The 26,585-nt window shown below is 51.1% G+C and overlaps 2 protein-coding genes across 5 annotated transcripts in view; one reads left to right on the top strand and one right to left on the bottom strand.

Moving 5' to 3' along the window:
• Window positions 1-10,889, top strand: part of PIGL (phosphatidylinositol glycan anchor biosynthesis class L) — a 57,813-nt gene extending 46,924 nt beyond the window's left edge. For 2 of the 3 annotated variants that reach the window (XR_010729590.1, XM_066264361.1), the window contains 2 exons: window positions 9,951-10,116; window positions 10,632-10,889. Coding sequence is in view for 1 of the 3 variants with exons in the window: in XM_066264361.1 (XP_066120458.1) it covers window positions 9,951-10,116; window positions 10,632-10,772 (307 nt within the window). In the remaining 2 variants the exon portion in view is untranslated. The remainder of the gene's footprint in view (window positions 1-9,950; window positions 10,117-10,631) is intronic. The other variant, XR_010729591.1, reaches the window with a different exon arrangement.
• CENPV (centromere protein V) lies at window positions 8,682-24,422 on the bottom strand. 2 transcript variants are annotated; one of them, XM_066264365.1, is made up of 5 exons: window positions 23,783-24,422; window positions 22,662-22,760; window positions 20,862-20,971; window positions 10,904-11,018; window positions 8,682-9,484 (listed from the first exon to the last, which is right to left on the bottom strand). In XM_066264365.1, the coding sequence occupies exons 1-5, from the start codon at window positions 24,148-24,150 to the stop codon at window positions 9,433-9,435; spliced, it is 744 nt and encodes a 247-aa protein (XP_066120462.1). In that variant the 5' UTR covers window positions 24,151-24,422; the 3' UTR covers window positions 8,682-9,432. The 2 variants fall into 2 exon arrangements, with proteins under 2 accessions (XP_066120462.1, XP_066120461.1); XM_066264364.1 differs by having other exon boundaries at window positions 8,689-9,484; window positions 20,902-20,971; window positions 23,783-24,414.
• Window positions 24,423-26,585: the final 2,163 nt, after the last annotated feature.

Raw genomic sequence — 26,585 nt, 5'->3', positions numbered from 1 at the left:
CCGGTCGGGCACATGCAGGAGTCTGTCTGACCGTCTCTCCACGTTTCCAGCTTCAGAAAAATACAAAAAAAAAAAAAAAGAGTGATGAAAGGGGGCACCCCTGCCTTGTTCCTGAGCTTAAGGGAACTGCTTTTAATTTTTGCCCATTGAGTATGATGTGGGCTGTGGGTTTGTCATTGATAGCCTTTATCATGTTGAGGTATGCTCCCTGTATTCCCACTTTGCTGAGAGTTTTGATCATGAATGGGTGCTGGATTTTATCAAATGCTTTTTCTGCATCTATTGAAATTATCATGTGGTTTTTCTCCTTCCTTTTGTTTATGTGATGAATCACATTGACTGCGAATATTGTACCAGCCTTGGCTCCCAAGAATAAATCTCACTTGATCATGGTGTATGATTTTTTTCATGTATTGCTGGATCCGGTTTGCTGATATTTTGTTGAGGATTTTAGCATCTAAATTCATCAGGGATATTGACCTATAATTTTCTTTCTTTGTGTTGTCTTTGCCTGGTTTTGGAATCAGAATTATGCTTACCTCATAAAAGGAGCTTGAAGTCTTCCTTCCTCTTGAATTTTTTGAAATAGCTTGAGAAGGATAGGAGTTAGTTCTTCTTTGAATATTTGGTAGAATTCACTTGTGAAGCCATCAGACCCAGGACTTTTCTTTGTTGGGAGTTTTTTGATAACTGTTTCTATCTCATTTGTTGTAATCAGTCTGTTTAGGTTTTCTGATTCTTCCAGATTAATTTTTGGAAGATTATATGTTTCAAGGAATTTGTCCATTTCATCTGGTTGTCTAGTTTTTTGGCATACAGTTCTTCATAATATTTTCTTACAATATTTTGTATTTCTGTTGTGTCAGTTATTTCTCCACTCTCATTTCTAATTTTATTTATTTGAGTCCTCTCTCTTTTTTTCTTGGTGAGTCTGGTTAAAGGTTCATCGATCTTGTTTACCTTTGCAAAGAACCAGCTCCTGGTTTCATTGATCCTCTGTATTGTTTCTTTAGCCTCTATGTCATTTATTTCTGCTCTGATCTTTATTATTTCCTTCCTTCTACTACCTCTGGGCTTTACTTGCTGTTCTTTTTCTAGTTCTTTTAGATGCAGGGTCAAGTTGTTTATTTGAGCTTTTTCTAGCTTTTTAAGGTATGCCTGTAATGCTATGAACTTCTCTCTCAGGACTGCTTTTGCTGTGTCCCATAAATTTTGAGTGGATGTATGCTCATTATCGTTCATTTCTAGGAATTCTTTTATTTCTTCTTTGATCTCATTGTTAACCCATTCGTTATTTAATAACATGCTATTTAGTTTCCAAGTGTTTGAGTATTTTTCAGTTTTTTGTTGTGGTTGATTTCTAGTTTCATGCCATTGTGATCAGAAAAAGTGCTCGTGCCCTGGCCGGTTGGCTCAGCGGTAGAGCGTTGGCCTGGCGTGCAGGAGTCCCGGGTTCGATTCCTGGCCAGGATACACAGGAGAGGCGCCCATCTGCTTCTCCACCCCTCCCCCTCTCCTTCCTCTGTCTCTCTCTTCCCCTCCTGCAGCCGAGGCTCCATTGGAGCAAAGATGGCCCGGGCGCTGGGGATGGCTCTGTGACCTCTGCCTCAGGTGCTAGAATGGCTCTGGATGCAACAGAGTGACGCCCCAGAGGGGCAGAACATCGCCCCCTGGTGGGCATGCCGGGTGGATCCCAGTCGGGCACATGCGGGAGTCTGTCTGACTGCCTCCCCATTTCCAGCTTCGGAAAAATGAAAAAAAAAGAAAAAAAAAGTGCTCGATATGATTTCAATCTTCTTAAATTTGTTGAGGCCACTTTTGTGCCCTAACATGTGGTCTATCCTAGAGAATGTACCATGAGCACTTGAAAAGAATGTATATTCTGCTGCTTTAGGGTAAAAGGTTCTAAAGATAATTATTAAATCAAGTTGATCTAGTGTGTCCTTTAAGTCTGCTGTTTCTTTGTTAATTTTCTTTCTTGAGGATCTATCTAGTGATGTTAGTGGGGTATTGAAACCTCCTACTACTATAGTATTGCTGTTGATCTCGCCCTTTAAATCCATCAAAGTCTGCTCTATATATTTAGGTGCTCCTATATTAGGTGCGTAGATATTTGTAACGGTTATATCTTCCTGCTGGATTGCTAAGAAAGCAATTATTATCTAGTAATCATTATCTAGTGACCTTCTTTATCTCTTACTATAGCCTTTGTTTTTGTTTTTTTTTTCTTTCTTTCATTTTTTTGAAGCTGGAAACAGGGAGAGACAGTCAGACAGACTCCCGCGTGCGCCCGACCGGGATCCACCCGGCACGCCCACCAGGGGTGACGCTCTGCCCACCAGGGGGCGATGCTCTGCCATCCTGGGCGTCGCCATGTTGCGACCAGAGCCACTCTAGCGCCTGAGGCAGAGGCCACAGAGCCATCCTCAGCGCCCGGGCCATCTTTGCTCCAATGGAGCCTTGGCTGCGGGAGGGGAAGAGAGAGACAGAGAGGAAAGCGCGGCGGAGGGGTGGAGAAGCAAATGGGCGCTTCTCCTGTGTGCCCTGGCCAGGAATCGAACCCGGGTCCTCCGCACGCTAGGCCGACGCTCTACCGCTGAGCCAACCGGCCAGGGCTAGCCTTTGTTTTAAAGTCCATTTTGTCTGATATAAGTGTTGCTACCCCAGCTTTTTTTCATCTCCATTTGCGTGAAATATTTTTTTCCATCCTTTCCTCTTCAGTCTATGTGCATCTTTTGTTTTAAGGTGTGTCTCTTGTAGACAGCAAATGTATGGGTACAGTTTTCTTATCCATGCAGCTGCCCTATGTCTTTTGATTGGATCATTTAATTCATTTACATTTAAGGTTATTATTGATATATATTTGTTTATTGCCATTTTATCCTTTAAAACTGTATTCCTCTTTTACTATATTCTTTTTCCCCTTTGATCTGTTTACAACAGGCCCCTTAGCATTTCTTACAGCATTGGTTTGGTTGTAGTGAATTCCTTGAGTTTGTTGTTTTTTTTTTGGTCTGGAAAGCTTTTTATTTCTCCTTCAATTTTATTTATTTATTTTTTTGTATTTTTCTGAAGCTGGAAATGGGGAGAGACAGTCAGACAGACTCCCGCATGTGCCCGACCGGGATCCACCCAGCACGCTCACCAGGGGCGATGCTCTGCCCACCAGGGGGCGATGCTCTTCCACGACCAGCAATGCCCTCTGGGGCATTGCTCTTCCAGGACCAGAGCCACTCCAGCGCCAGGGGCAGAGGCCAAGGAGCCATCCCCAGCGCCCGGGCCATCTTTGCTCCAATGGAGCCTTGGCTGCGGGAGGGGAAGAGAGAGACAGAGAGGAAGGAGGGGGGGTGGAGAAGCAAATGGGCGCTTCTCCTATGTCCCCTGGCCGGGAATCGAACCCGGGTCCCCAACACGCCAGGCCGACGCTCTACCGCTGAACCAACCGGCCAGGGCCTCTCCTTCAATTTTAAACAATAGCCTTGCTGGATAAAGTAGTCTTGGTTGTAGGCTCTTGTTCTGCATTACTTTGAATATTTCCTGCCATTCCCTTCTGGCCTCAAGTGTTTTAAAAAATAAATTAGGTATGCCCTGCCGGGTTGCTCAGTTAAGTACAGCGTCATTCCCACACACCATGGTTGCAGGTTTGATCCCCTGTCAGGGGGCACATACAAGAATCAACCATAAAACTATGAAAGTAAAAGAAAATATAGGTAAATATGTTCATATGCATGTTAAGGAAAATAATCCCAAACACGACATAAATCACAAAAAAAACCCACGAAGCACAAAAGTCAGAACTCCATAAAAACAAGGAAAAAAAAGACATAAATTTGAACACATCAAAACCTAAAACTAATAAAGAAAATTGAGATCAAAAGAGAATGTTTAAAATTTATAACACGCCTGACCAGATGGTAACGCAGTGGATAGAGTGTTGGACTGGGACGCAGACGACCCAGGTTCAAAACCCCAAGGTTGCTGGCTTGAGTGCAGACTCATCTGGGCTCCGCAGCTTGAGCCCAAGATCTCTGGCTTGAGCAAGGGGTCACTCAGTCTGCTGTAGCCCCCTCTGTTAAGGCACATATGAGAAAGCAATCAATGAACAACTAAGGTGCTGCAACGAAGAACTGATGCCTCTCACTTCTTTCTCTTCCTGTCTGTCTCTCCCTCTCTCTGTCAAACAAAAAAAGGTTACAGACATAGAAAATAAATATGAATAAATAAAAAATATTTTTTTAAAATTATAGCCTGACCAGGCAGTGGCACAGTGGATAGAGCATCGGACTGGGATGCCCGAGGGCCCAGGTTCGAGACCCCAAGGTCGCCAGCTTGAGTGCAGGCATATATGGTTTAAGCAAAAGCTCACCAGCTTGGACCCAAGGTTGCTGCCTTGAGCAAGGTGTTACTCAGTCTGCTGAAGGCCCACGGTCAAGGCACATATGAGAAAGCAATCAATGAACAACTAAGGTGTCGCAATGTGCAACAAAAAACTAATGCTAGATGCTTCTCATCTATCCGTTCCTGTCTGTCTGTCCTTATCTATCCCTCTCTCTGACTCTCTCTCTGTCTCTGTAAAATAAATAAATAAAATTATAACACATTATATCTGGAACATAAGGAACTCCAAAAATTAAAAATTTTAAAATAGTATCTGAAACACTTCTTTTTTATTTTTTTTTTTTTTTTGCATTTTTCTGAAGCTGGAAACAGGGAGAGACAGTCAGACAGACTCCCGCATGCGCCCGACCGGGATCCACCCGGCACGCCCACCAGGGGCGAAGCTCTGCCCACCAGGGGGCGATGCTCTGCCCATCCTGGGCGTCGCCATGTTGCGACCAGAGCCACTCTAGCGCCTGAGGCAGAGGCCACAGAGCCATCCCCAGCGCCCGGGCCATCTTTGCTCCAATGGAGCCTTGGCTGCAGGAGGGGAAGAGAGAGACAGAGAGGAAGGCGCGGCGGAGGGGTGGAGAAGCAAATGGGCGCTTCTCCTGTGTGCCCTGGCCGGGAATCGAACCCGGGTCCTCTGCACGCTAGGCCGACGCTCTACCGCTGAGCCAACCGGCCAGGGCAACACTTCTTTTTTAAACTAATATTTTTAAATTGACAGATGAAAATGTAGCCCCAAAAAAAAATGGGCAAAGGATATGATGAAGCAACTGACAGGATAGGAAATAGAAATGGCCAGAAAGTATATAAAGATGTTCACTCTCGCCTAACCAGGCGGCAGTGCAGTGGATACAGCGTTGGACTGGGATGCGGAGGACCCAGGTTCAAGACCCCAAGATTGCCAGTTTGAGCGCGGGTTCATCTGGTTTGAGCTTGAAGTCACCAGCTTGAACCCAAGGTCACTGGCTTGAGCAAGGGGTCACTCGGTCTGCTGTAACCCCCTGATCAAGGCACATGTGAGAAAGCAATCAATGAACAACTAAAGTGCCGCAATGAAGAATTGATGCTTCTCATCTCTCTCCCTTCCAGTCTGTCTGTTACTCTCTCTCTGTCACAAAAAAAAAAAAAAAAAAAAAAAAAAAAAAAAAAATGTTCACTGTCCTAACAGGTAGCCAGGAAAATGGATATAAACCATGAATGCCATGGCCAGGTTGTAAAAGCATCATCCGCTACACCAAGGTTGCTGGTTCAATCCCTAGTTAGGGCACATACAAGAACAAACCAATGAATGCACAAAATAAGTAGAACAACAAATCAATGTTTCTCTCTCTCTAAAATCAATAATGATAATTTTTAAAAAGAAACATTTTTCCCAACACATTGGTCACAATGAAAAAGATGAATAACATCAAGTGTTGGTGAGGAGCTCAGCTATATACAACGTTGATGGTTATTTAGGGGCTGGGATACACTTTAAGGGCAACTTAGCATTTTTAAGAAATTAAAATCTGCATATATTGCCTAACCAGGCAGTGGCGCAGTGGATAAAGCGTCGGACTGGGATGCGGAAGACCCAGGTTCAAGACCCCAAGGTTGCCAGCTTGAGCGCAGGCTCATCTGGTTTGAGCAAAAGTTCACCAGCTTGGACCCAAAGTCGCTGGCTCGAGCAAGGGGTCACTCAGTCTGCTGAAGGCCCGCAGTCAAGGCACATATGAGAAAGCAATCAATGAACAACTAAGGTGTCTCAATGAAAAACTGATGATTGATGCTTCTCATCTCTCCATTCCTGTCTGTCTGTCCCTGTCTGTCCTTCTCTCTGACTCTCTGTCTCTGTAAAAAGAAAAAAATAATCTGCATATCTTCAACCCAGTGATTCTATTTCTACATCCTGTAAGAACACACAGGTTATCTAGAGGCATATAAAAAGATGTTCACTGTTCACACTGATTCTGAGCCAGAAACTGGAAACCCCAATTTCCATGAAAGAAAAAGGTTAAATAAATTATACCCCTACTGTGGGATTCTATGTAATAGCTAATGATGAGGGTCTGTTATCTTCCTGTGAAAATATCAAGATGCGTTTAAACGAAAATAGAGGTTGCAGAACAAAAGGTATAATAGCATGTCATGTATGTTTTTAAGAGACACAAAACTATGTATTTTGACATACTACTGCAATTGGCAAGGTGGGTCTACCAGAGGGGACAATCACTGTATCAGAATATATTCATGTTTTACCTGTACCCCTTACCAGCTCCTGCCACCGTCAAGTCTGAACGTGGCTATCTGCCAACAGGCTGGCGACAACTTGGGAGAGGTGACCGCACACAGCACCGATCATCTGTACAGCAGGACCCCCTTCCCCACAGCGGGGGACATTCCAGACTCCAGGGGGTTACCTGAAACCACAGACAGCACCTAACGCTATACACGGTTTTCCCCTATACATACATGCCTGCGACAAAGGTTAACCTATAAGTTAGGCACCATGAGAGATGCACAAAAACTAGTCATGAAACAGAAAAATTATAATAGACCGTAGTAAAATTTATGTCAACGAGTGGTCTGGTCTCTTTCCAAAAAAAGATCTTATTGCTCCGTCTCCCTCTTCTGGCGACCTGAGATGGTGCAAGGCCTACGTGGCGAGATGAAGCGTGTGGTGGTGTTTCCCATGTGATCGTTTCGGACTGTGGTTGACCGTGGGTGACTGAAACTGCAGAAAGCCAAACCCTGGAGAGGAGGAACTACTTCATTTCCTCTTCCCTCTGTTTCCCTTACCTCGTCGTAGACCTTAAAATCATTTTGATTGCTTCTCCTAAAGCAAAGAGCAGATACTTATTAAGCATTTGCCAATATTGTAGATCATGTGTTTGGTGGTGAAAGGAATGCTTGAGGAAAAAAGTTAACCTGATTGTCATACACAGAGCAGGGTGTGGAACCAGGAGGGGCACAGGGACCAGGAGAAGCGCAGTGGGACAGGCTGGGCTTTCTCTATCGTGTCTGAAGCCGTGCAGGGCTTCCCAGTACCTGTAGGACACAGGCCACATTCCTGAGCCTCCATATCCCAGACAGTCCACGGTCCGGCTTCAGCGTGTCTTTCTGATCTATTTATTGCTTCTTCCCATCAGAAGGACCCGTCTCAAGCCCTGGCCGGTTGGCTCAGCGGTAGAACGTCGGCCTGGCGTGCGGGGGACCCAGGTTCGATTCCCGGCCAAGGCACATAGGAGAAGCGCCCATCTGCTTCTCCACCCCCCCCCCTTCCTTCCTCTCTGTCTCTCTCTTCCCCTCCCGCATCCAAGGCTCCATTGGAGCAAAGATGGCCCGGGCGCTGGGGATGGCTCCTTGGCCTCTGCCCCAGGTGCTAGAGTGGCTCTGGTCGCAGCAGAGCGACACCCCGGAGGGGCAGAGCATCGCCCCCTGGTGGGCAGAGCATCGCCCCTGGTGGGCGTGCCAGGTGGATTCCGGTAGGGCGCATGCAGGAGTCTGTCTGACCGTCTCTCCCCGTTTCCAGCTTCAGAAAAATACAAAAAAAAAAAAAAAAAAAAAAAAAAAAAAGGACCCGTCTCAGCCTGGCATGACCACATGCCCATACCTGTTCACAGTTACTGTTCCCTTCTATCTTCCTAAATCTTACTTCCTTTAAAAATACAGACTCACGCCTGACCTGTGGTGGCGCAGTGGATAAAGTGTCGACCTGGAAATGCTGAGGTCGTCGGTTCAAAACCCTGGGCTTGCCTGGTCAAGGCACATATGGGAGTTGATGCTTCCAGCTCCTCCCCCCCTTTCTCTCTCTGTCTCTCCTCTCTCTCTCTCTCTGTCTCTCCCTGTCCTATCTAGAATGAATAAATAAATTTTAAAAAAATTAAAAATATATATATATATAAAATTTTTAAAAAATACAGACTCACGTGTGGTCTAATGGGTACAAGGGCTTAAAAAAAGTGTTGCAGAAACGAGTTCTGGAAATCGGCTGTGCCACGATGGGCATGTATTTAGCACCACCAAACTGTACGCTCAAAAACTGGTTAAGACGGTAACTTTTATGTTATGTGTATTTTACCACAGCTTTAAAAAAAATGAGAAGCTGATTAACCTTAAGGTTCCAATCATACCCTCCCCACGCCCCAAGCCTTCCACGACTGGCCCTCTCCCCTCCTGAGCTCCCAGAGCCTGTTACCTCCACAGCTCACGTGGCCTGTGGTAACCCACGTCCTTACGTTTCTAGTATCTGCTCGCCTGCCTTTTCTCCCCCTCCCAACTTGATGCATCTTTGTGTGTGTGTGTGTGTGTGTGTGTGTGTGTGTCACAGAGACAGACAGATAGGGACAGACAGGAAGAGAGAGAGATGAGAGAAATCAATTCTTTATTGTGGTTTCTTAGTTGTTCATTGATTGCTTTCTCATATGTGCCTTAACCGGGGGCTCCAGCAGACCGAGTGACCCCTTGCTCTAGCCAGCAACCTTGGGCTCAAGCCAGTGACCATGGGGTCATGATCCCGCGCTCAAGCCAGCAACCTCAAGGTTTCAAACCTGGGTCCTCTGCGTCCCAATCTGACGCTCTATCCACTGCGCCACCTCCTGGTCAGGCTGGCTGACGCATCTTAACGGTGCTCAGTCAATATCTGCTATTAATCGATGGCCTCAGAAACAAAATTGAAGTGCCAAGAAAATGACAAATCATAGTAACTGCTTTGATATTAAAATATTTATTTTTCTAAAAGATCACACAAAAGTTGGGAAGAGGAAGGAAGATGTCAACTACCCTACATCAAAATCTGGGCTGGGAAACAACAGAGAGCTCCCTAGAGGCTGGAGCTGGAGCAAAGCACGGAGGTCAGGCGGCGGGCGGGCGGCCGATAGCGCTGGCCGCCCGGGTCAGCCCCGCTCACGAGCACCGCGCCACCCCGGTGTGGGGGCCCTGCGAGACCACGGCCCCATGGGTCCTCCTGATCGGGAGGAAGAGCCAGCGGGAGCTCACTCTTTAGACATGTTCTTGATGGTCTGGTGCTCCTTCATGGCCTTCTCCCAGTCGCTGCCGTTGAACTCCTCAATGACCATGCTCCGCACGGTGCCCTCGTCCAGGCAGTGGGGGGCGATGCCTAGGGGGGAGGGGCACAGAGATGGGGTGCCCAGCGTGAGCGAGCCCAGGGGCTGCCCCGGCTCACGGACACACGCACACCGGCCAGCATTGCGGCCGGGTGTGCGAGGCTCTCCGAGGGACACACCAGGCTGGCCTTGGCCTCCTGGCCGACGTCCCCCGTCTCAGACGGTGTCAGGTTTCCCAAGCCAGGGACGGCCAAGGCTGGATGGCCGCCCCCACCACGATGAGAGCAAAACGAGTGGAAGGGCTCTGCCTAGGGCCACCTCCGACCGGCGGTCTGAGGGATTCACAGGCCTCTCCAGGGCTCAGGCAGGTCACCTGTGAGCACTAAGCGCCTCCCACCTGCACGAGGCTTTATGCTGTCCACAGGCCTTGCCTGCACCTCGGGGGGCCCACAAGGGACAGAGGGGCTGCTGACGAGACGGGGCAGGAAGGGGCAGGGTGACGTCACATTCCACCCCCAGCACAAGACACAGCACAGCCCTGGGCTGCCCGCCTGCCGGGAGTGAGACCCCCAGGATCGTCCTCAACGCCCCTCTGCGTCCCTTCACCCTGCGGCGGGCGACACTGCAAACAACCGTCTCAGGCTGTTCTCTCTGCAGATCCGAGGGGACCCCAAGAGGGACTCGGGTAGGGGGCTTTCTCCTCTCTGCGTTCTGAACCAAAACAATTTGCCTGGTATTATCAATGCCCCTTGTTATTGCCTCCTCTATCCCTTCAAGCACTGTTGCTAAAACTCCCCCCAGTGGCCCTGGCCGGGTGGCTCAGTGGTAAAGGGTCAGCCCAGGGTGCGGAAGTCCCGGGTTCGATTCCCGGCCAGGGCACACAGGAGAAGAAGTGCCCATCAGCTTCTCCACCCCTTCCCCTCTCCTTCCTCTCTCTCTCTTCCCCTCCTGCAGCCAAGGTTCCACTGGAGCAAAGTTGGCCCAGGCACTGAGGATAGCTCCATGGCCTCCGCCTCAGGTGCTAGAATGGCTCCAGTTGCAATGGAGCAACGTCCCTTATGGACAGAGCATCACCCCCTAGTGGGCTTGCCGGGTGAATTCTGGTCGGGTGTATGCGGGAGTCTGTCTGACTGCCTCCCCACTTCTCACTTCAGAAAAATACATAAAAATAACTAAATAGAGACTCCCCCCTTCCCACAGGCCTGCCCGTTGTCCTGGACTCTCGCCACCCCTCCATGTCCACCTCAGGGACGCACAGCAGTGGCGGCACCAGCGGTGAGAACCAGGGATGACCGGAGCCGGTCTTGCCTCCCACCGTCTGGAAGGGGTGCCGCTGGCTGAAGAAGCCCCATCCACAGGAAACGAGCCCACAGAAGAGTCTCGCCACGCCATACCACACCACGCAGGAGGCCAGCCCCATGAGCCGGTGCCCACCTTTCCCTGCGGCGCGTCCCCGCAGGCGGGGCACTCACCGAAGCCGCTGGGGTTGGAGCGGGGCGTGTAGAAGCTCTGCACACCGCACATCTTGCAGAAGGTGTGCTGCGCTTTGTGCGTGTTGAACGTGTAGGTGGTTATGCTGTTGGCTCCCTAGGGGAAAACAGACCAACGGGTCGGTGTCTTGTTTACAAAGTTTTTTTGTCACTAAAATATATATATATATGTATCTTTTAAAAGGCTCACTGGGGCCTGACCTGTGGTGGCGCAGTGGATAAAGCATTGACCTGGAATGCTGAGGTTGCCGGTTCAAAACCCTGAGCTTGCACAGTCAAGGCACATATGGGAGTTGAAGCTTCCTGCTCCTCCCCCCCTTCTGTCTCTCTCTCTCTCTCTCTCTCAATCTCTCTCCTCTAAAATGAATAAACAAATAAAAATAATTTTTAAAAAAAGTTCTTTAAAAAAAAAACACAAAAGGCTCACTGGGTTGGGAAGCACTTGTGTAAGGCTGTGCTTGGGACAATGAGGACATATCCAATCAGCCAGGGCAGAGACGAGAGGCTTCTCTGGGACGGGGACCCGTCTACACTGCCAGGAGATACATCAGTACAGACGGGTCCCCGTCCTAGAGAAGTGACGTTCCAGCCTTCTTTTGGGTCCACTGCGCACACAGCAGCTCCATCCCACACTGTCCCTGTCCCGCCAGCGACGTCAGGGAGTGAAAGCGTCTGCTTCCTGGGACCTCGGTGGGCAGGCAGCTCACGCTGGGGACTGGCTCTCCTTGTCCCCAAAAAGCACGGCGAACAGTCTTAAGAAAACAGCTGACTGCATCTGAATTCATCCACAAAGGACAAATTAAGAAAACAATATTTGGCCCTGGCTGGTTGGCTCAGCGGTAGAGCGTCGGCCTGGCGTGCGGGGGACCCGGGTTCAATTCCCGGCCAGGGCACACAGGAGAGGCGCCCATCTGCTTCTCCACCCCACCCCCTCCTTCCTCTCTGTCTCTCTCTTCCCCTCCCGCAGCCAAGGCTCCATTGGAGCAAAGATGTTCCGGGCGCTGGGGATGGCTCCTTGGCCTCTGCCCCAGGCGCTAGAGTGGCTCTGGTTGTGGCAGAGCGACGCCCCGGAGGGGCAGAGCATCGCCCCCTGGTGGGCAGAGCTTCGCCCCTGGTGGGCGTGCCGGGTGGATCCCGGTCGGGCGCATGCGGGAGTCTGTCTGACTGTCTCTCCTCGTTTCCAGCTTCAGAAAAAAAAAAAGAAAACAGTATTTGCCTGACCAGGCGGCGGTGCAGTGGATAGAATGTTGGACTGGGATGCAGAGGGCCCAGGTTTGAAACCCCGAGGTCACCAGCTTGAGCCCAAAGTCACTGGCTTGAGCAAAGGGTCACTTGCTCTGCTGTGTCAAGGCACATATGAGAAAGAACCAATGAACAACTACGGTATCACAACGAAAAACTAATAATTAATGCTTCTCATCTGTCTCCATTCATGTCTGTCCCTATCCCTCTCTCTGTTTCTGTCACACACACACACAGAAAAAGAAAACAATACTTGCCAGATATCCTAGACAAAGGGCCAATTTCCTAAATGGATACTAACAAGGGGCAAAGACCTGAACAAACAGTGAAAAGAGCAAACAAATAGCTCTTTAACCCACAAAACAATGTTTCCACTCGCGAAATGCAACGAGGTATTTTCCACCATCAGGTGGGCAAAAAAAGCAAAACCTTGTTTAACACAGCCTCAGCCAGTACACAGAAAAACACACACTTGTGTATCTGTCATGTGGACACAAACAGGTAACAACTGACACCTGACAGTATCTCACATGAACACGCCCTTTAATACAACAGCTCCACTTCTACACATTTATCCCAAAATTAAAGCTCCAGCCTGACCAGCGTGGCCAGCAGATCAAGTGTCAGCCTGAAACCAGGCAAAGCTCCGGGTCCCTAAGCACGAGCATGTCACTGTGGGGTCCCTGGCTCTGGGCGCGGGCTTGTCACTGTGGGGTCCCTGGCTCTGGGCGCGGGCTTGTCACTGTGGGGTCCCTGGCTCTGGGCGCGGGCTTGTCACTGTGGGGTCCCTGGTTCTGAGCGCGGGCTTGTCACTGTGGGGTCCCTGGCTCTGGGCGCGGGCTTGTCACTGTGGGGTCCCTGGCTCTGGGCGCGGGCTTGTCACTGTGGGGTCCCTGGTTCTGGGCGCGGGCTTGTCACTGTGGGGTCCCTGGTTCTGAGCGCGGGCTTGTCACTGTGGGGTCCCTGGTTCTGAGCGCGGGCTTGTCACTGTGGGGTCTCTGGCTCTGAGCGCTGGCTTGTCACTGTGGGGTCCCTGGCTCTGAACGCGGGCTTGTCACTGTGGGGTCTCTGGCTCTGAGCGCGGGCTTGTCACTGTGGGGTCCCTGGGTGCGGGCTTGTCACTGTGGGGTCCCTGGCTCTGAGCGCGGGCTTGTCACTGTGGGGTCCCTGGCTCTGAGCGCGGGCTTGTCACTGTGGGGTCCCTGGCTCTGAGCGCGGGCTTGTCACTGTGGGGTCCCTGGCTCTGAGCGCGGGCTTGTCACTGTGGGGTCCCTGGCTCTGAGCGCGGGCTTGTCACTGTGGGGTCCCTGGCTCTGAGCGCGGGCTTGTCACTGTGGGGTCCCTGGGCGCGGGCTTGTCACTGTGGGGTCCCTGGCTCTGAGCACGGGCTTGTCACTGTGGGGTCCCTGGGTGCGGGCTTGTCACTGTGGGGTCCCTGGCTCTGAGCACGGGCTTGTCACTGTGGGGTCCCTGGGCGCGGGCTTGTCACTGTGGGGTCCCTGGTTCTGAGCACGGGCTTGTCACTGTGGGGTCCCTGGGTGCGGGCTTGTCACTGTGGGGTCCCTGGCTCTGAGCACGGGCTTGTCACTGTGGGGTCCCTGTTTCTGGGTGCGGGCTTGTCACTGTGGGGTCCTGGTTCTGAACGCGGGCTTGTCACTGTGGGGTCCCTGGTTCTGGGCGCGGGCTTGTCACTGTGGGGTCCCTGGCTCTGAGCGCGGGCTTGTCACTGTGGGGTCCCTGTTTCTGGGTGCGGGCTTGTCACTGTGGGGTCCTGGTTCTGAACGCGGGCTTGTCACTGTGGGGTCCCTGGTTCTGGGCGCGGGCTTGTCACTGTGGGGTCCCTGGCTCTGAGCGCGGGCTTGTCACTGTGGGGTCCCTGGCTCTGAACGCGGGCTTGTCACTGTGGGGTCTCTGGCTCTGAGCGCGGGCTTGTCACTGTGGGGTCCCTGGCTCTGAGCGCGGGCTTGTCACTGTGGGGTCCCTGGTTCTGGGCGCGGGCTTGTCACTGTGGGGTCCCTGGCTCTGGGCGCGGGCTTGTCACTGTGGGGTCCCTGGTTCTGGGCGCGGGCTTGTCACTGTGGGGTCCCTGGTTCTGAGCACGGGCTTGTCACTCTGAGCGCGGGCTTGTCACTGTGGGGTCCCTGGCTCTGAGCGCGGGCTTGTCACTGTGGGGTCCCTGGCTCTGAGCGCGGGCTTGTCACTGTGGGGTCCCTGGCTCTGAGCGCGGGCTTGTCACTGTGGGGTCCCTGGCTCTGAGCGCGGGCTTGTCACTGTGGGGTCCCTGGCTCTGGGCGCGGGCTTGTCACTGTGGGGTCCCTGGCTCTGAGCACGGGCTTGTCACTGTGGGGTCCCTGGCTCTGGGCGCGGGCTTGTCACTGTGGGGTCCCTGGTTCTGGGCGCGGGCTTGTCACTGTGGGGTCCCTGGTTCTGGGCGCGAGCTTGTCACTGTGGGGTCCCTGGCTCTGAGCGCGGGCTTGTCACTGTGGGGTCCCTGGCTCTGAGCGCGGGCTTGTCACTGTGGGGTCCCTGGCTGGAGCAGGGGACTCATCCACACGATCCTGAATCTCGCCAGCTTGAGCCCAAGGTCACTGGCATGAAAAGCCAACGTTGCTCCCTTGAGCAAGGGGCACCGACACGGCCCCCCATCAGGGCATGCAGGAGAAGCTCAGAGCACAACTGAAGTGAGCAACCACAGGCTGATGCTTCTCCCCCTCTTCCTCCCTTCCTGTCTCTCTCTCTCTCTCTTTCAAGAAAATAAAAGCTCCATATGTGTGCAACGACACATGTATAGAGATATAGCACTGTTTGTAAATTTCAAAGACTGAAAAACTGAAACTGTCCATCAACAGAAGACTGGGTAAAGCAATGAGGGACACTCGTAGAATGGGATAACCTGCAGCTTTTGAAAAGAACCAGGCAGTTCTGCTTACAAGTTCGACTACAGAACCAGCCTCCAAGAGGACAAGGTTAAGTGAAAAAGCAAAGCCTACAAACCGTGCAGCGTAGTGCCCTCTTCGTGCTTTTGATAAAGAAGACACACACCTGTGTGTGCGTGCGTGAGCGTGTCAGGGGGCCGCAGGCCGTCACACTTTCCCTCAGAGCTCCCTGCCGCCAATCAGGATACAGAGAACAGCGGCACAGGACAGCTGCCCAGTGGTCCCAAACCAGCCAGAGCCATCTGACCACACGCTTTGCCCCAGGACGTGACCGAGAGGAACTGGGAGCTGCCTCACACCCTACTTACTCCTCCTGCAGTACGTAGGAGAGGCCGCCCGCGCCATTCAGGTCCTCATCCCCTCACCAACCTGACCACAGCCCTGCTCCCCGCGGAAACGCACAGCCTGTCCTCGTCAAACTGCCGTGTTCTCAACCTGTCTGGTCATTTCTTCTGTCTTCATGCCTGCTCAGAAATCACCAGTGACCACCATGTGACAGATCTAATGGTCACTTCTCTCTTTTTTTGTAATTGATTGATTTTACAGAGAGAAAGGGAGGGAGGGAGAGAGACCAGCTAGGGCCTGATGGCCACTCCTCTTGACCACTGGGTCCTTAACTTGTTCTTCTCCACCTGGCCTCTCAGTACTCCCCCTTCCTCTTTGAAACATTTGTGTCTGAGGACACCACACTCCTGTTTTTTCCCTCCTTCCCTCTCGGGCGCTATCCGTGCTGGTGAGCCCCAGGGCTCTGTCCTCTGCTCTCTCCCTTCACTGGCTACACCCTCTGCCCAGCTGACCACGCCCGGTCTCATACCTCTAACCACCACCAATAAGCCAACTGCCAAGTTGGTAGCTCCAGCTCTGACCTCTCTCACAAGTCCAGACTTTATATCCACCTGCGACTTCCTGTCCCTATACGAATGTCCAAAACACATCCTCCATCAAACTTTCCCAGAAAAGAGCCCTGATCCCAGCACTCTCACCAGCTTCTCCCCTAGGACTGGCATCTCCAGTCACCTAGTTGCTTAGCAACAACACTGTGGATGTAACTCTGACTCCTCCCTCTTCCTTGTCTTCACACCCAATCCTTTACAGCAGTGGTCCCCAACCCCCGGACGGCAGACCGGTACCAGTCCGTGGGCCATTTGGTACCGGTCCGCAGAGAAAGAATAAATAACTTACGTTATTTCCGTTTTATTTATATTTAAGTCTGAACGATGTTTTATTTTTTAAAAATGACCAGATTCCCTCTGTTACATTCGTCTAAGACTCACTCGTGACGCTTATCTCGGTCACGTGATACATTTATCCGTCCCACCCTAAAGGCCGGTCCGTGAAAACATTTTCTGACATTAAACCAGTCCGTGGCCCAAAAAAGGTTGGGGATCACTGCTTTACAGAGTTCTGTTGGCCCTTTCTCTAAAACAGTGGCTCTCTTGGCCCTGGCCGGTTGGTTCAGTAGATAGTGTCGGTCCAGCATGTGGACATCCTGGGTTTGATCCCCAGTCAGGACACACACAGGAAGTAACCATCTGCTTCTCCACCCCTCTCTCCCCCATCTCGCTCTCTCTCTCTCTCTCTCTCTCCCTCTCTCCCTCTCTCTCCCTCTCCTCTCCTCCTGCAGCCATGGCTTGACTGGAGCAAGTTGGCCCCGGGCGCTAAGGACGGCTCCATGGCCTCCGCCTAAAGTTGCTAAGAGCTCGGTTGCTGAGCAATGGAGCAACGCCCAGATGGACAGAGAATCACCCCCGAGTGGGCTTGCCCAGTGGATCCTGGTCGGGGCACAGGTGGGAGTCGGTGTCTGCCTCCCTCCTCTCACTGAATCTAATAAAAAAAAAAAGAGAGAGGGAGAATGAAAGAAATACAAACAAATAAGCAGAAACTTGCTTCTTCAACAGGCTGGAGCCAAAAAAGAGAATGGAGCTCCAGCGCGCACGCACATACACACACACACACACCACACACACCACACACACACACACACACACACACCACACACACACACACAAAAAAGAAGCAAAGCATTGAGATGAGAAGCAATTAACCAATTAACAACTAAAGTGACCCAAGATGCTTCTCATCTCTCTCCCGTCCTGTCTGTCTCTCTCTCTCTCTCTCGCACTAATAATAAAAAATACACTGAGAAACAGGCCTAAGAATGAGAAATAAAGGGAAAAAATATATCAATTCTAAGACCCAAGTGCCCAAGGCTGCACCTGGCGGTGTCTTCGGAAACCACCGTCACGTGTGCTCAGGACGAAGGTGGAGTGGCCACAGCCTCCAGCAGTCTCCGGGGCTTCTGGGAAAGACGGGGCGGGGGGTGCTGCCCACCTGTCCCTCCTCCCCCACTGCTCCCATGGAGGATCACGGGGGCCAACAAAGAAGAGGAGGGATCCTGGCCCGACCTATCTGGGACTACGTGTCTCCTGACCCGGGAAAGACCAGGACTCACGAGGTCACTCAAGTCCTTCTTGCGAGACACGTGCTGAGGCTACTCAATTGTCAAACCTGTGATGCCAGGAGCTGGTCAGACGTGACAAAAGATGGTATTTGGAGACCCTCACAATCTAGCCGAGGAGACAGGACAGTCCATGACGCCAAAGCACAGAGAGGTCTGAGACTAGAACAGGGACAAGGACAAGCAAGGATGGAATGACAGCCCTCCTCACATGCGCAACAGAGTACCACAAGCTCTCCCAGGAAGAGTGTGTCGCTTGACCACTGATCTTATTTCTGAGAACTAACAAAGACCATTTCTTTTTATTTATTTATTTTTTTATTGAGAGGAGGGAGGCAAAGAGACAGACTCCTGCATGTGCCCCAACTGGGATCTACCCAGCAAGCCCACTAGGGGGCGATGCTCTGCCCATCTGGGGCACTGCTCCGTTGCTCAGCAACCGAGCTCTTCTTAGCAACTTGAGGGGAGGCCATGGAGTCACCCTCAGTGCCTGGGGCCAACTCACTCAAACCAATCAAACCATGGTTGTGGGAGAGAAAGAGAGAGAGAAAGAAAGAGAAGGGGAAGGGTGGAGAAGCAGATGGTCGCTTCTCCTGTGTGCCCTGACTGAAAATTGAACCCAGGGTATCTACACACTGGGAAGACACGCTACCACTGAACCAACCAGCCAGGGAAGAAATAATTTCTAAACCATCAGAGATTTACACAAAGGAGGTTCACCAGAGCATTGCTTAACATTGAAAAAACTGCATTCAACCTCAAAGTTCAAATACAAGAAACTGCTTATGGTGGATTCATACAACAAAATATGATGCAAATACAGGAACGACAGGATAACTGCAGTAGGAAATGGTGTGGGAGAGGAAGAGCCTGGACCATGCAGGAAAAACTTTTCACCATATATACACACTTTAAAAAAATTTTGTGGCCCTGGCCAGTTTGCTCAGTGGTAGAGCGTCGGCCTGGCGTGCAGAAGTCCCGGGTTCGATTCCTGGCCAGGGCACACAGGAGAGGCGCCCATCTGCTTCTCCACCCCTTCCCCTCTCCTTCCTCTCTGTCTCTCTCTTCCCCTCCTGCAGCCAAAGCTCCATTGGAGCAAAAGTTGGCCCGGGCGCTGGGGATGGCTCCTTGGCCTCTGCCTCAGGTGCTAGAATGGCTCTGGTCGCAACAGAGCGATGCCCTGGAGGGGCAGAGCATCGCCCCCTGATGGGCGTGCCAGGTGGATCCCGGTCGGGCGCATGCGGGAGTCTGTCTGACTGCCTCCCCATTTCCAGCTTCAGAAAAATACAAAAAAAAAAAAATTATTTTCTTGAGAGAGAAACATCGATTTGTTGTTCTACTTTTTCTTTTAAATTTTATTCATTGATATTAAAGAGAGGGGAGAGAGAGAGAAAGAGAGGGAGAGAGAGGGAAAGAAGGATGAGGGGAGGAACATGAAGCATCAACTCACAGTAGTTGTTTCTGGTATACGTGCCCTGACCAGGCTAGTCCGGGGCCTCGAACCAGCGACCTCAGCATTCTGTGTTGATGCTCTATCCACTGTGCCACCACAGGTCAGGCTGTTCTTCCACTTATTTATGTGTTCATTGGTTGATTCTTGTATGTGCCCTGTCTGGGAATGGAACCCGCAACCTCGGCACAGGGGGATGATGCTCTAACAAACTACCCAGCCAGGGCTATATGTACTCATCTGCCTTTTTTTTTTTCTTTTTGGTGACAGAGAGAGAAACAGATAGGGACAGACAGACAGGAAGGTAGAGATGAGAAGCATCAATTCTTCGTTGCATCACCTTAATTGTTCACTGATTGCTTTCTCGAATGTGCCTTGACTGGGGTGGCTACAGCAGACCGAGTGACCCCTTGCTCAAGCCAGTGACCTTGGGGTTTCAAACCTAGGTCCTCTGCATCCCACTCCAATGCTCTATCTGCTGCACCAGTGGTAATCAACCTGGTCCCTACCGCCCACTAGTGGGCGTTCCAGCTTTCATGGTGGGCAGTAGCGGAGCAACCAAAGTATAAATAAAAAGATAGATTTAACTATAGTAAGTTGTTTTATAAAGATTTATTCTGTCAAACTTAGCGAAAATCTGACATAAAGTACTTAAAAGCATTATTATATGCTTTAACTTGCTGTCACTCTGCTTTATAAATTTTATAAAGTAAAGTTACTTCCCTACTTTATAAATCACCATTACTGTGGAACCAGTGGGCAGTTAGAAAATTTTACTACTAACAGAGATACAAAAGTGGGCGGTAGGTATAAAAAGGTTGACTACCGCTATACTGCACCATCGCCTGGGCCAGGCATGCCAAAGTCGATTATAAAACAGAGCCTGACCTGTGGTGGCGCAGTGGATAAAGTGTCAACCTGGAAACGCTGAGGTTGCCAGTTGAAAACCCTGGACTTGCCTGGTCAAGGCACATATGGGAGTTGATGCTTTCTGCTCCTCCTCCCTTCTCTCTCACTCTCTCTCTCTCTCTTTCCTCTCTATAATGAATAAATAAAAATAAATAAATTTAAAAAAAACCAGAAAGGCAAAATCTACTTCAATCAAAAACATATAATATATATTTAGATATATACATATTTATCTGTGTAGAAGATAATACACAAGGACACACACCAAAATATTAACAGTGGTTGCCTCTGGTTGACAGGATTTGGGTCATCTTATTTACTTACACCTATTTATTCAGTAATATCAAATAAGCATCCAAAAGAAACAGAAAAACATAACACAACCTTTAAAAAATAAAGAAGAGGCCCTGGCCGGTTGGCTCAGTGGTAGAGCGTCGGCCTGGCGTGCGGAAGTCCCGGGTTCGATTTCCAGCCAGGGCACACAGGAGAAGCGCCCATCTGCTTCTCCACCCCTCCCCCTCTCCTTCCTCTCTGTCTCTCTCTTCCCCTCCTGCAGCCAAGGCTCCACTGGAGCAAAGTTGGCCCGGGCACTGAGGATGGCTCCATGGCCTCTGCCTCAGGCGCTAGAATGGCTCTGATTGTGGCAGAGCAACGCCCCAGATGGGCAGAGCATCGTCCCCTGGTGGGCATGCCAGGTGGATCCCGGTTGGGCACATGCAGGAGTCTGTCTGACTGCCTCCCCGTTTCCAGCTTCAGAAAAGAAGGAAGGAACGAAGGGAGGAAGGGAGGGAGGGAGGGAGGGAGGGAGGGAGGGAGGGAGGGAGGGAGGGAGGGAGGAAGGAAGGAGAGCCGTTAGGCGACCAGGGAAATTAAAGCCCCAGAGAGGCCCTGCTGTGTTCTCTGTCCCCTTGCAGAGACGGGGGTATGCTGTAAGGAGGAACTCACCAGTGGGCTCTGCATCTTCAACCCTGCTCTTAGCACTAACCTTCAGGAGCTTGAAGCGAGAAGCAGGAACAATGAAGTGTCTGTTCTGCTTCTTCTTGCAAACACTGCAGCTACAGACAAAGAGAGCAAGTCTCAGGTCGTGAACAGCCATCTGCTCCCTCTGAGTGCCCACGGGGCCCAACCTGACATGATTTCAGACTGGCTGACCCCAGAAGTGAAACCCTTTCCAGGACAACTCAGGACGGGGTGTTCAGGAAGACCGACTGACCCACCTGGGGTGTCCGCCTGCAGGTCTCACAACCAACAGGAAGGCCAGGACCTAGAGACCCGCATTCCTGTGACCACCCTCAGTTCACTACAGTGAAGGGAACCGTCACATTCTAGAGACACCTGTGTCTGGCCCAGCTACAACATTTTTTTTTTTTAAACAATTTTTATTTATTGACTTCAGCAAGAAAGAGAGAGACAGGAACACCGAGATGCTCCTGTATGTGCCCTGACCGGGGATCGAACCGGCAACCTCTGTGCTTCAGGATGATGCTCTAACCAACCGAGCTGTCCAGCCAGGGCCAACTACAACCTTATACCTTGGGGGTAGCTATACCAAAAGTGGATAAGGTAGGTTATATTTCCCTCTTTCCTCGTCCACATATCACAGAAAGCCTAGCTCCAAGTAAAAGAGGTCCTCAGGATTACCACCTTTGGAATTAAATCTAAGCCCCCTCTTTTCAGTCTTCCTTTTAAAAAAATTCTAATTTAGTATAAATCCCCTACCTAGAGGACCCTCTAATCCTCTAGTATAATCCATGGCAACTCTTCAAACTGGACTCCACTGTTAGTAGCCTGGTCAGTACCCCATCTGAATAGTTCCATGAGATTTATTATTATTATTATTATTATTATTATTATTTGCAAGAGAGACAGAGAAAGGGACAGGGACAGACAGACGGAGAGAGATGAGAAGCATCAGTTCTTTGTTGCGGCACCTTAGTTGTTCTAATTGCTCTCTCATATGCCTTGACTGGGGGACTACAGCAGACCGAGTAACCCCTTGCTCAAGCCAGTGACCTTCAGGCTCAAGCCAGGGACCATGGGGTCATGTCTATGATCACACGTTCAAGCCGGCAACCTCAGAGTTTTGAACCTGTCCACTGTGCCACTGCCTGGTCAGGTTCTGTGATATTTTTCACACATAATTCACTGTAACCCTTGTTCAGTTACAATACTCGGGAAGGTACTAAAAAACAAGCCCTCCACAGATCCTGGCAGTGCCATCTGCCTTGTTTGAAAGAGCAGAGCAAGAGGGCCTGGGGCATGGTGAACTTCCAGGTGCTAGCACCCTCCACCTCCCCCTAAATCTGAAGACTCTGTCCAAGGCATTTCATTCAGTGCCCAGACTGACCCACATCTCCAGCTACCACTCCCTCCACCCACCAGCAGAATTAGGCCTACGGGGGACTCTGCTAGGCACAAGCCAGTGGACCCTGCTCTGTGTCACCTGGGGCTGTGCTGTGGGAGTGAGCTCTGTCTCCCTTCCACACACACACACACACACACACACACACACCAGACTCAGTACACTTCAGACTCCATCTTTTACAAATGTGTTTCATTATTAAAAACTTCCAGCACATATACAACATGAGAACAAGAACAGAACACACGCCCAGGACTCAACTCCCAACAACTACCAGCTCTGTGTTGTCTGAGCTCCCCCCCAGCTCCCCAGATGGGGTCTGAAGACACTGCGTTTTAGCTCATGAGTCCGTTTAAACCGACTTGGGAAGAGGACACACTCACTTGCAGTCAAAGATGTGCAAGTCTGCGGAGGCCCAGACTTCAAAGCGAACGGCTCCACAGTGGCAGCCTCCTGTGTGCTTCACCAGGCCCTGGTATTCGCTACGTAAAACGGAAAATCAGAAAGATAAGCATTTGAGTAGTCACGCGGGACCCTGCTGCACACACAGCTCATGCGCGCGCTCTCTCTCTGTCCTCCTGGTGAAAGATACAAGCAAGACAGACAGAACTCTTCGCTACAGCACCACCAGATGCCTCGCTCTGAAGAGGAACTGTGAATCTGATAAAAGAAATGCAGTGTGCAGATGATGATTTATTGACTTGTACACGTAAAACCTGAATGTTTTTTGCAAACCAATAAATTCAATTTTAAAAAAAGGGAAACGTTTAAGATCTAAAAATAGAAAATTTAAAGTTGTTAGAATAGGCTCCCAGAGAAGCTACTTAGAAACCTTAATTAAATAAAGGCCTCTATTTTTACATTAAATAAAAAAAAAAAGACTCCCTCCATCTTAGGTACCCGCGCTGCGTTCCCGCACCCAGCCCCTCTTTGTTTTGTGCGCGCCCTTCGGGATGCTCTCAGAAACCCCTCTCGGCCACCCCGCCCCTCGCGGCGAGCGCCAGGAACAAAACCGGGACTTCGCATCCTAGTTGGTTCAAAACATATTAAGCTTTTCTCACCCCCCCGAAACTTTCCCTCCACCCCACCTTCTCACCAAAAACACCTGCGTAAACATAAATAGCGACTTCAGGTGCGAATAATGTCACGAGATTTCTTTTCATCGGGAAAGGTCCCGGGACCCTCGGTCCGCCCAGTCAAGCGACACAGCACACCCCCAGCGCGACGGCTGTCCCACCCGGGAGAGACCCTTCGCGACCCCCCGCCCCCGCAGTGTCCGCGGGGGCGCGCTCAGCCTTCCCGGGAAGGAGCCGCCAGGCCAGGCCGCGCAGCCGCTAAGAGTTAGCCACGCGCCCAGTGCGACGCTCACCCACGGGCAGCGCGGCAGAGACGCGGGGAGAGACGCGAGACGCCCAGGCGGCCCCCAGCCCGCCAGCAGGCAGAGGGTCGCGGGGGCCGGGCGGCGGACGGGCCCAGCCCCGGATCCCCGCCCGGCGGCACTCACAAGGTGTCCAGCAGGAGCTTTGCGGCCCCCTCGAAGGTGAGCCTCTGCCGCTTCTGGAACGTCTCCCAGCGCTCCCGCTGGTCGCCCAGGTCCAGCGCGGCGACTGAGGACGTCGGAGTCACCGGGGTCGAGGGCGGCGGCGGCTCCCCGGGGCCCGCCTCCTGTGCCCGCGCCGACTGCCTTGGCTGCTGCGGCGGCTGCTTGGCCGGTGGGCGCCTCGTCGCCGCCCGGCTCCTGTTCCCGGCCTGGCGCGCGGGTGTCCGCGCACGGGTAGTGTGGCCGGGAGCCCTAGAGGCAGGAGCCCGGGCGGCCCCAGGCCGCTTCTGCCCGCGTGGCTCGGAGGACGCGTTGCTCCTGGTCTGCCGCATGGCTCCCGCAGCCTGGTGCGCAGGCCAGGCCGCCCGCGCGTCCCCGCCGCCCTGCGCGCTCCCCACGCGCCAACCAGCCTGGGCGCCCAGGGGGCGCTGCGCCCCGGCCCCGGCCCCGGCCGGCAGCGCCTGACCCCTCTCCGCCTCCGGGTCCGCACCTGCCGCGGGACCGCTCTTCGGGCCGCAGCCCCCGACACCCAAAGCCCGTTTGCACCTGCAGAGGCGCTTCCGTCCCCGGTCCCTCTTAATCCAGAGGGCTTCTTGCTACCTTCCCGATCAGGTGGTCTTGGGTCAGCCCTGAATTCAGCGCCGCACCCCAGAGGGCAGCCTGCGGTAACTTCATCTCCTAGAAGAGGGCATTGCTCACCTCGCAGGAGCCAGCGCGCCCAACATGAGCTCTGCCTAAATGGCCTGGCACCGGATACCTGACGGACAAGCCGCCGCCAAAATCACAGTTCTTCAACTTTCTCTTTCTAACTTTATAAAACTGTGTTATAACTTATTATTTAAAAATAACAAAACTATTGACCATTGATTGATACCTCATGGTCAACAGGTTTGTTTAAAAGTAATAAAGGAATAAAACCCTCACTAAATTATGTGGTTATGGTTTTGTTGAACACAGCACCAAAGTCGTGTGTGTGTGTGTGTGTGTGTGTGTGTGTGTGTGTGTGACAGAGTCAGAGAGAGGGACAGATAGGGACAGACAGGAAGGGAGAGAGATGAGAAACATCAATTCTTCGTTGAGGCTCCTTAGTTGTTCATTGATTGCTTTCTCATATGTGCCTTGACTGGGGGGCTACAGCAGACTGAGTGACCCCTTGCTCATGCCAGCAGCCTTGGGTCCAAGCTGGTGAGCCTTGCTCAAACCAGATAAGCCCACGCTCAAGCTGGCGACCTCGGGGTCTCGAACCTGGGTCCTCCGCGTCCCAGTCTGACACTCTATCCACTGCACCACCGCCTGGTCAGGCCCAAGGGGTCTTTTTTAAAATTTATTTAAAGAGGAAAGGAAATGGGGAGAGAGGGTGACAGGGGGAGAGAAACATCGATTTATTGTTCCACTTATTTATGCACTCATTAGTCAATTATTGTGTGTGCCTTCATCAGGATTGTACTGCAACCTTAGAATATCAGGATCATGCTTTGACCAACTGAACAACCCAGTCAGGGCCAAACACAGCACCACAGTTTAAAGCCAAAAATCTGCTAAGAAGTGGTGCAGTGAATAAAGAGTAGGCCTGGGACAGAAGACCCAGGTTCAAAACACCGAGGTCTCCAGCTTGAGCATGGGATCATAGACATGACCCCATGATCGCTGACTTAAGCCCAAAGGTTGCTGGCTAGAGCAAGGGGTCACTTGGTCTGCTGTAGCCCCCCAGTCAAGGCACATAGGAGAAAGCAATCAGTGAACAACTAAGGAGCTGCAATGAAGAATTGATGCTTCTCATCGCTCTCCCTTCCTGTCTGTCTGTCCCTATCAGTCCTTCTCTCTCTCTCTGTCTCTGTCAAAAAAAAAAGCCAAAAAAAAATATATAAAAAAGCCCCAAATCCCAAGAACCATTGATGAAACCTACATATTTTCTAAACCTATTAGTTGCTCTATTTTATTCAGATCTTCAAAGAAATAACATTTACTCTAACTCATCACCTACTAAACTGTACACTTAAAAATGAAAAGATGGTGGCCTTGGCTGGTTGACTCAGCAGTAGAGCATCAGTCCAGCATGTGGATGTCCCAGGTTCGATGTCACAAGGTGTCCAGCAGGAGCACACAGGAGAAGGGCACACAGAAGCGCCCATCTGCTTCTCCACGCTTCCCTCTCTCCTTTCTCTCTCTCTCTCCCCCTCTTTCCCTCCCGCAGCCAAGGCTCCATTGGAGCAAGTTGGCTCAGGCGCTGAGGATGGCTCCATGGCCTCCACCTCAGGTGCTAGAATAGCTCCAGTTACAGCGTGGGCTTGCCAAGTGGATCCCAGTTGGGCGTATGCGAGAGTCTGTCTCTCTGCCTTTCTGCTTCTCACTTAAGAAAAATACAAAAGTAAATAAATAAAGAAAAAATGGTAAGTTTTACACTCTAATTTTTTGGGTTGTTTTATGATATTATATCTCCAACTTCCATATGTTCATATTTCATAATAAAACATTTTAAAAATATTTTTCCATTGTTCTGAGAGAGAGGAAGGGAGGGAAGAGAGGAAAAGAGAGGGAAACACAAACTCATTCTTCTACTTAGTTGTTCCATTTAGTTGTACACTCATTGGTGGCTTCTCATATGTGCCCTGACCAGGGATGGACCTCATGACACCTTTGTGCCCCAGGACAATGACACTATCCACCAAGCAACCCAGTTAGAGCCATAAAACATTTGTAAGTAGCTACATCTAAATGAAGAGATTTCAATAACTTTGAGGTCCAGTGTAGAGACAATACAGAATTT

Source organism: Saccopteryx bilineata, chromosome 2, assembly GCF_036850765.1.
Source record: "Saccopteryx bilineata isolate mSacBil1 chromosome 2, mSacBil1_pri_phased_curated, whole genome shotgun sequence".
In the NCBI taxonomy this organism is placed as follows: domain Eukaryota; kingdom Metazoa; phylum Chordata; class Mammalia; order Chiroptera; family Emballonuridae; genus Saccopteryx; species Saccopteryx bilineata.
Note: the sequence above shows the minus strand (reverse complement) of the source record. Positions and strands in the feature narration are given on the sequence as shown.

Bases quoted from the DNA above. Each gene is read 5' to 3' on its own strand.
- CENPV (XM_066264364.1), bottom strand. From the start codon at position 24,150: ATGCGGCAGACCAGGAGCAACGCGTCCTCCGAGCCACGCGGGCAGAAG. The intron at 20,972-22,661 runs GTGAGTGTGTCC...CTTTGTCTGTAG, and splicing joins TTGCACATCTTTGACTGCAA to CTGCAGTGTTTGCAAGAAGA. The intron at 9,485-10,903 runs GTGAGTGCCCCG...CCTCCCCCCTAG, and splicing joins CTCCAACCCCAGCGGCTTCG to GCATCGCCCCCCACTGCCTG.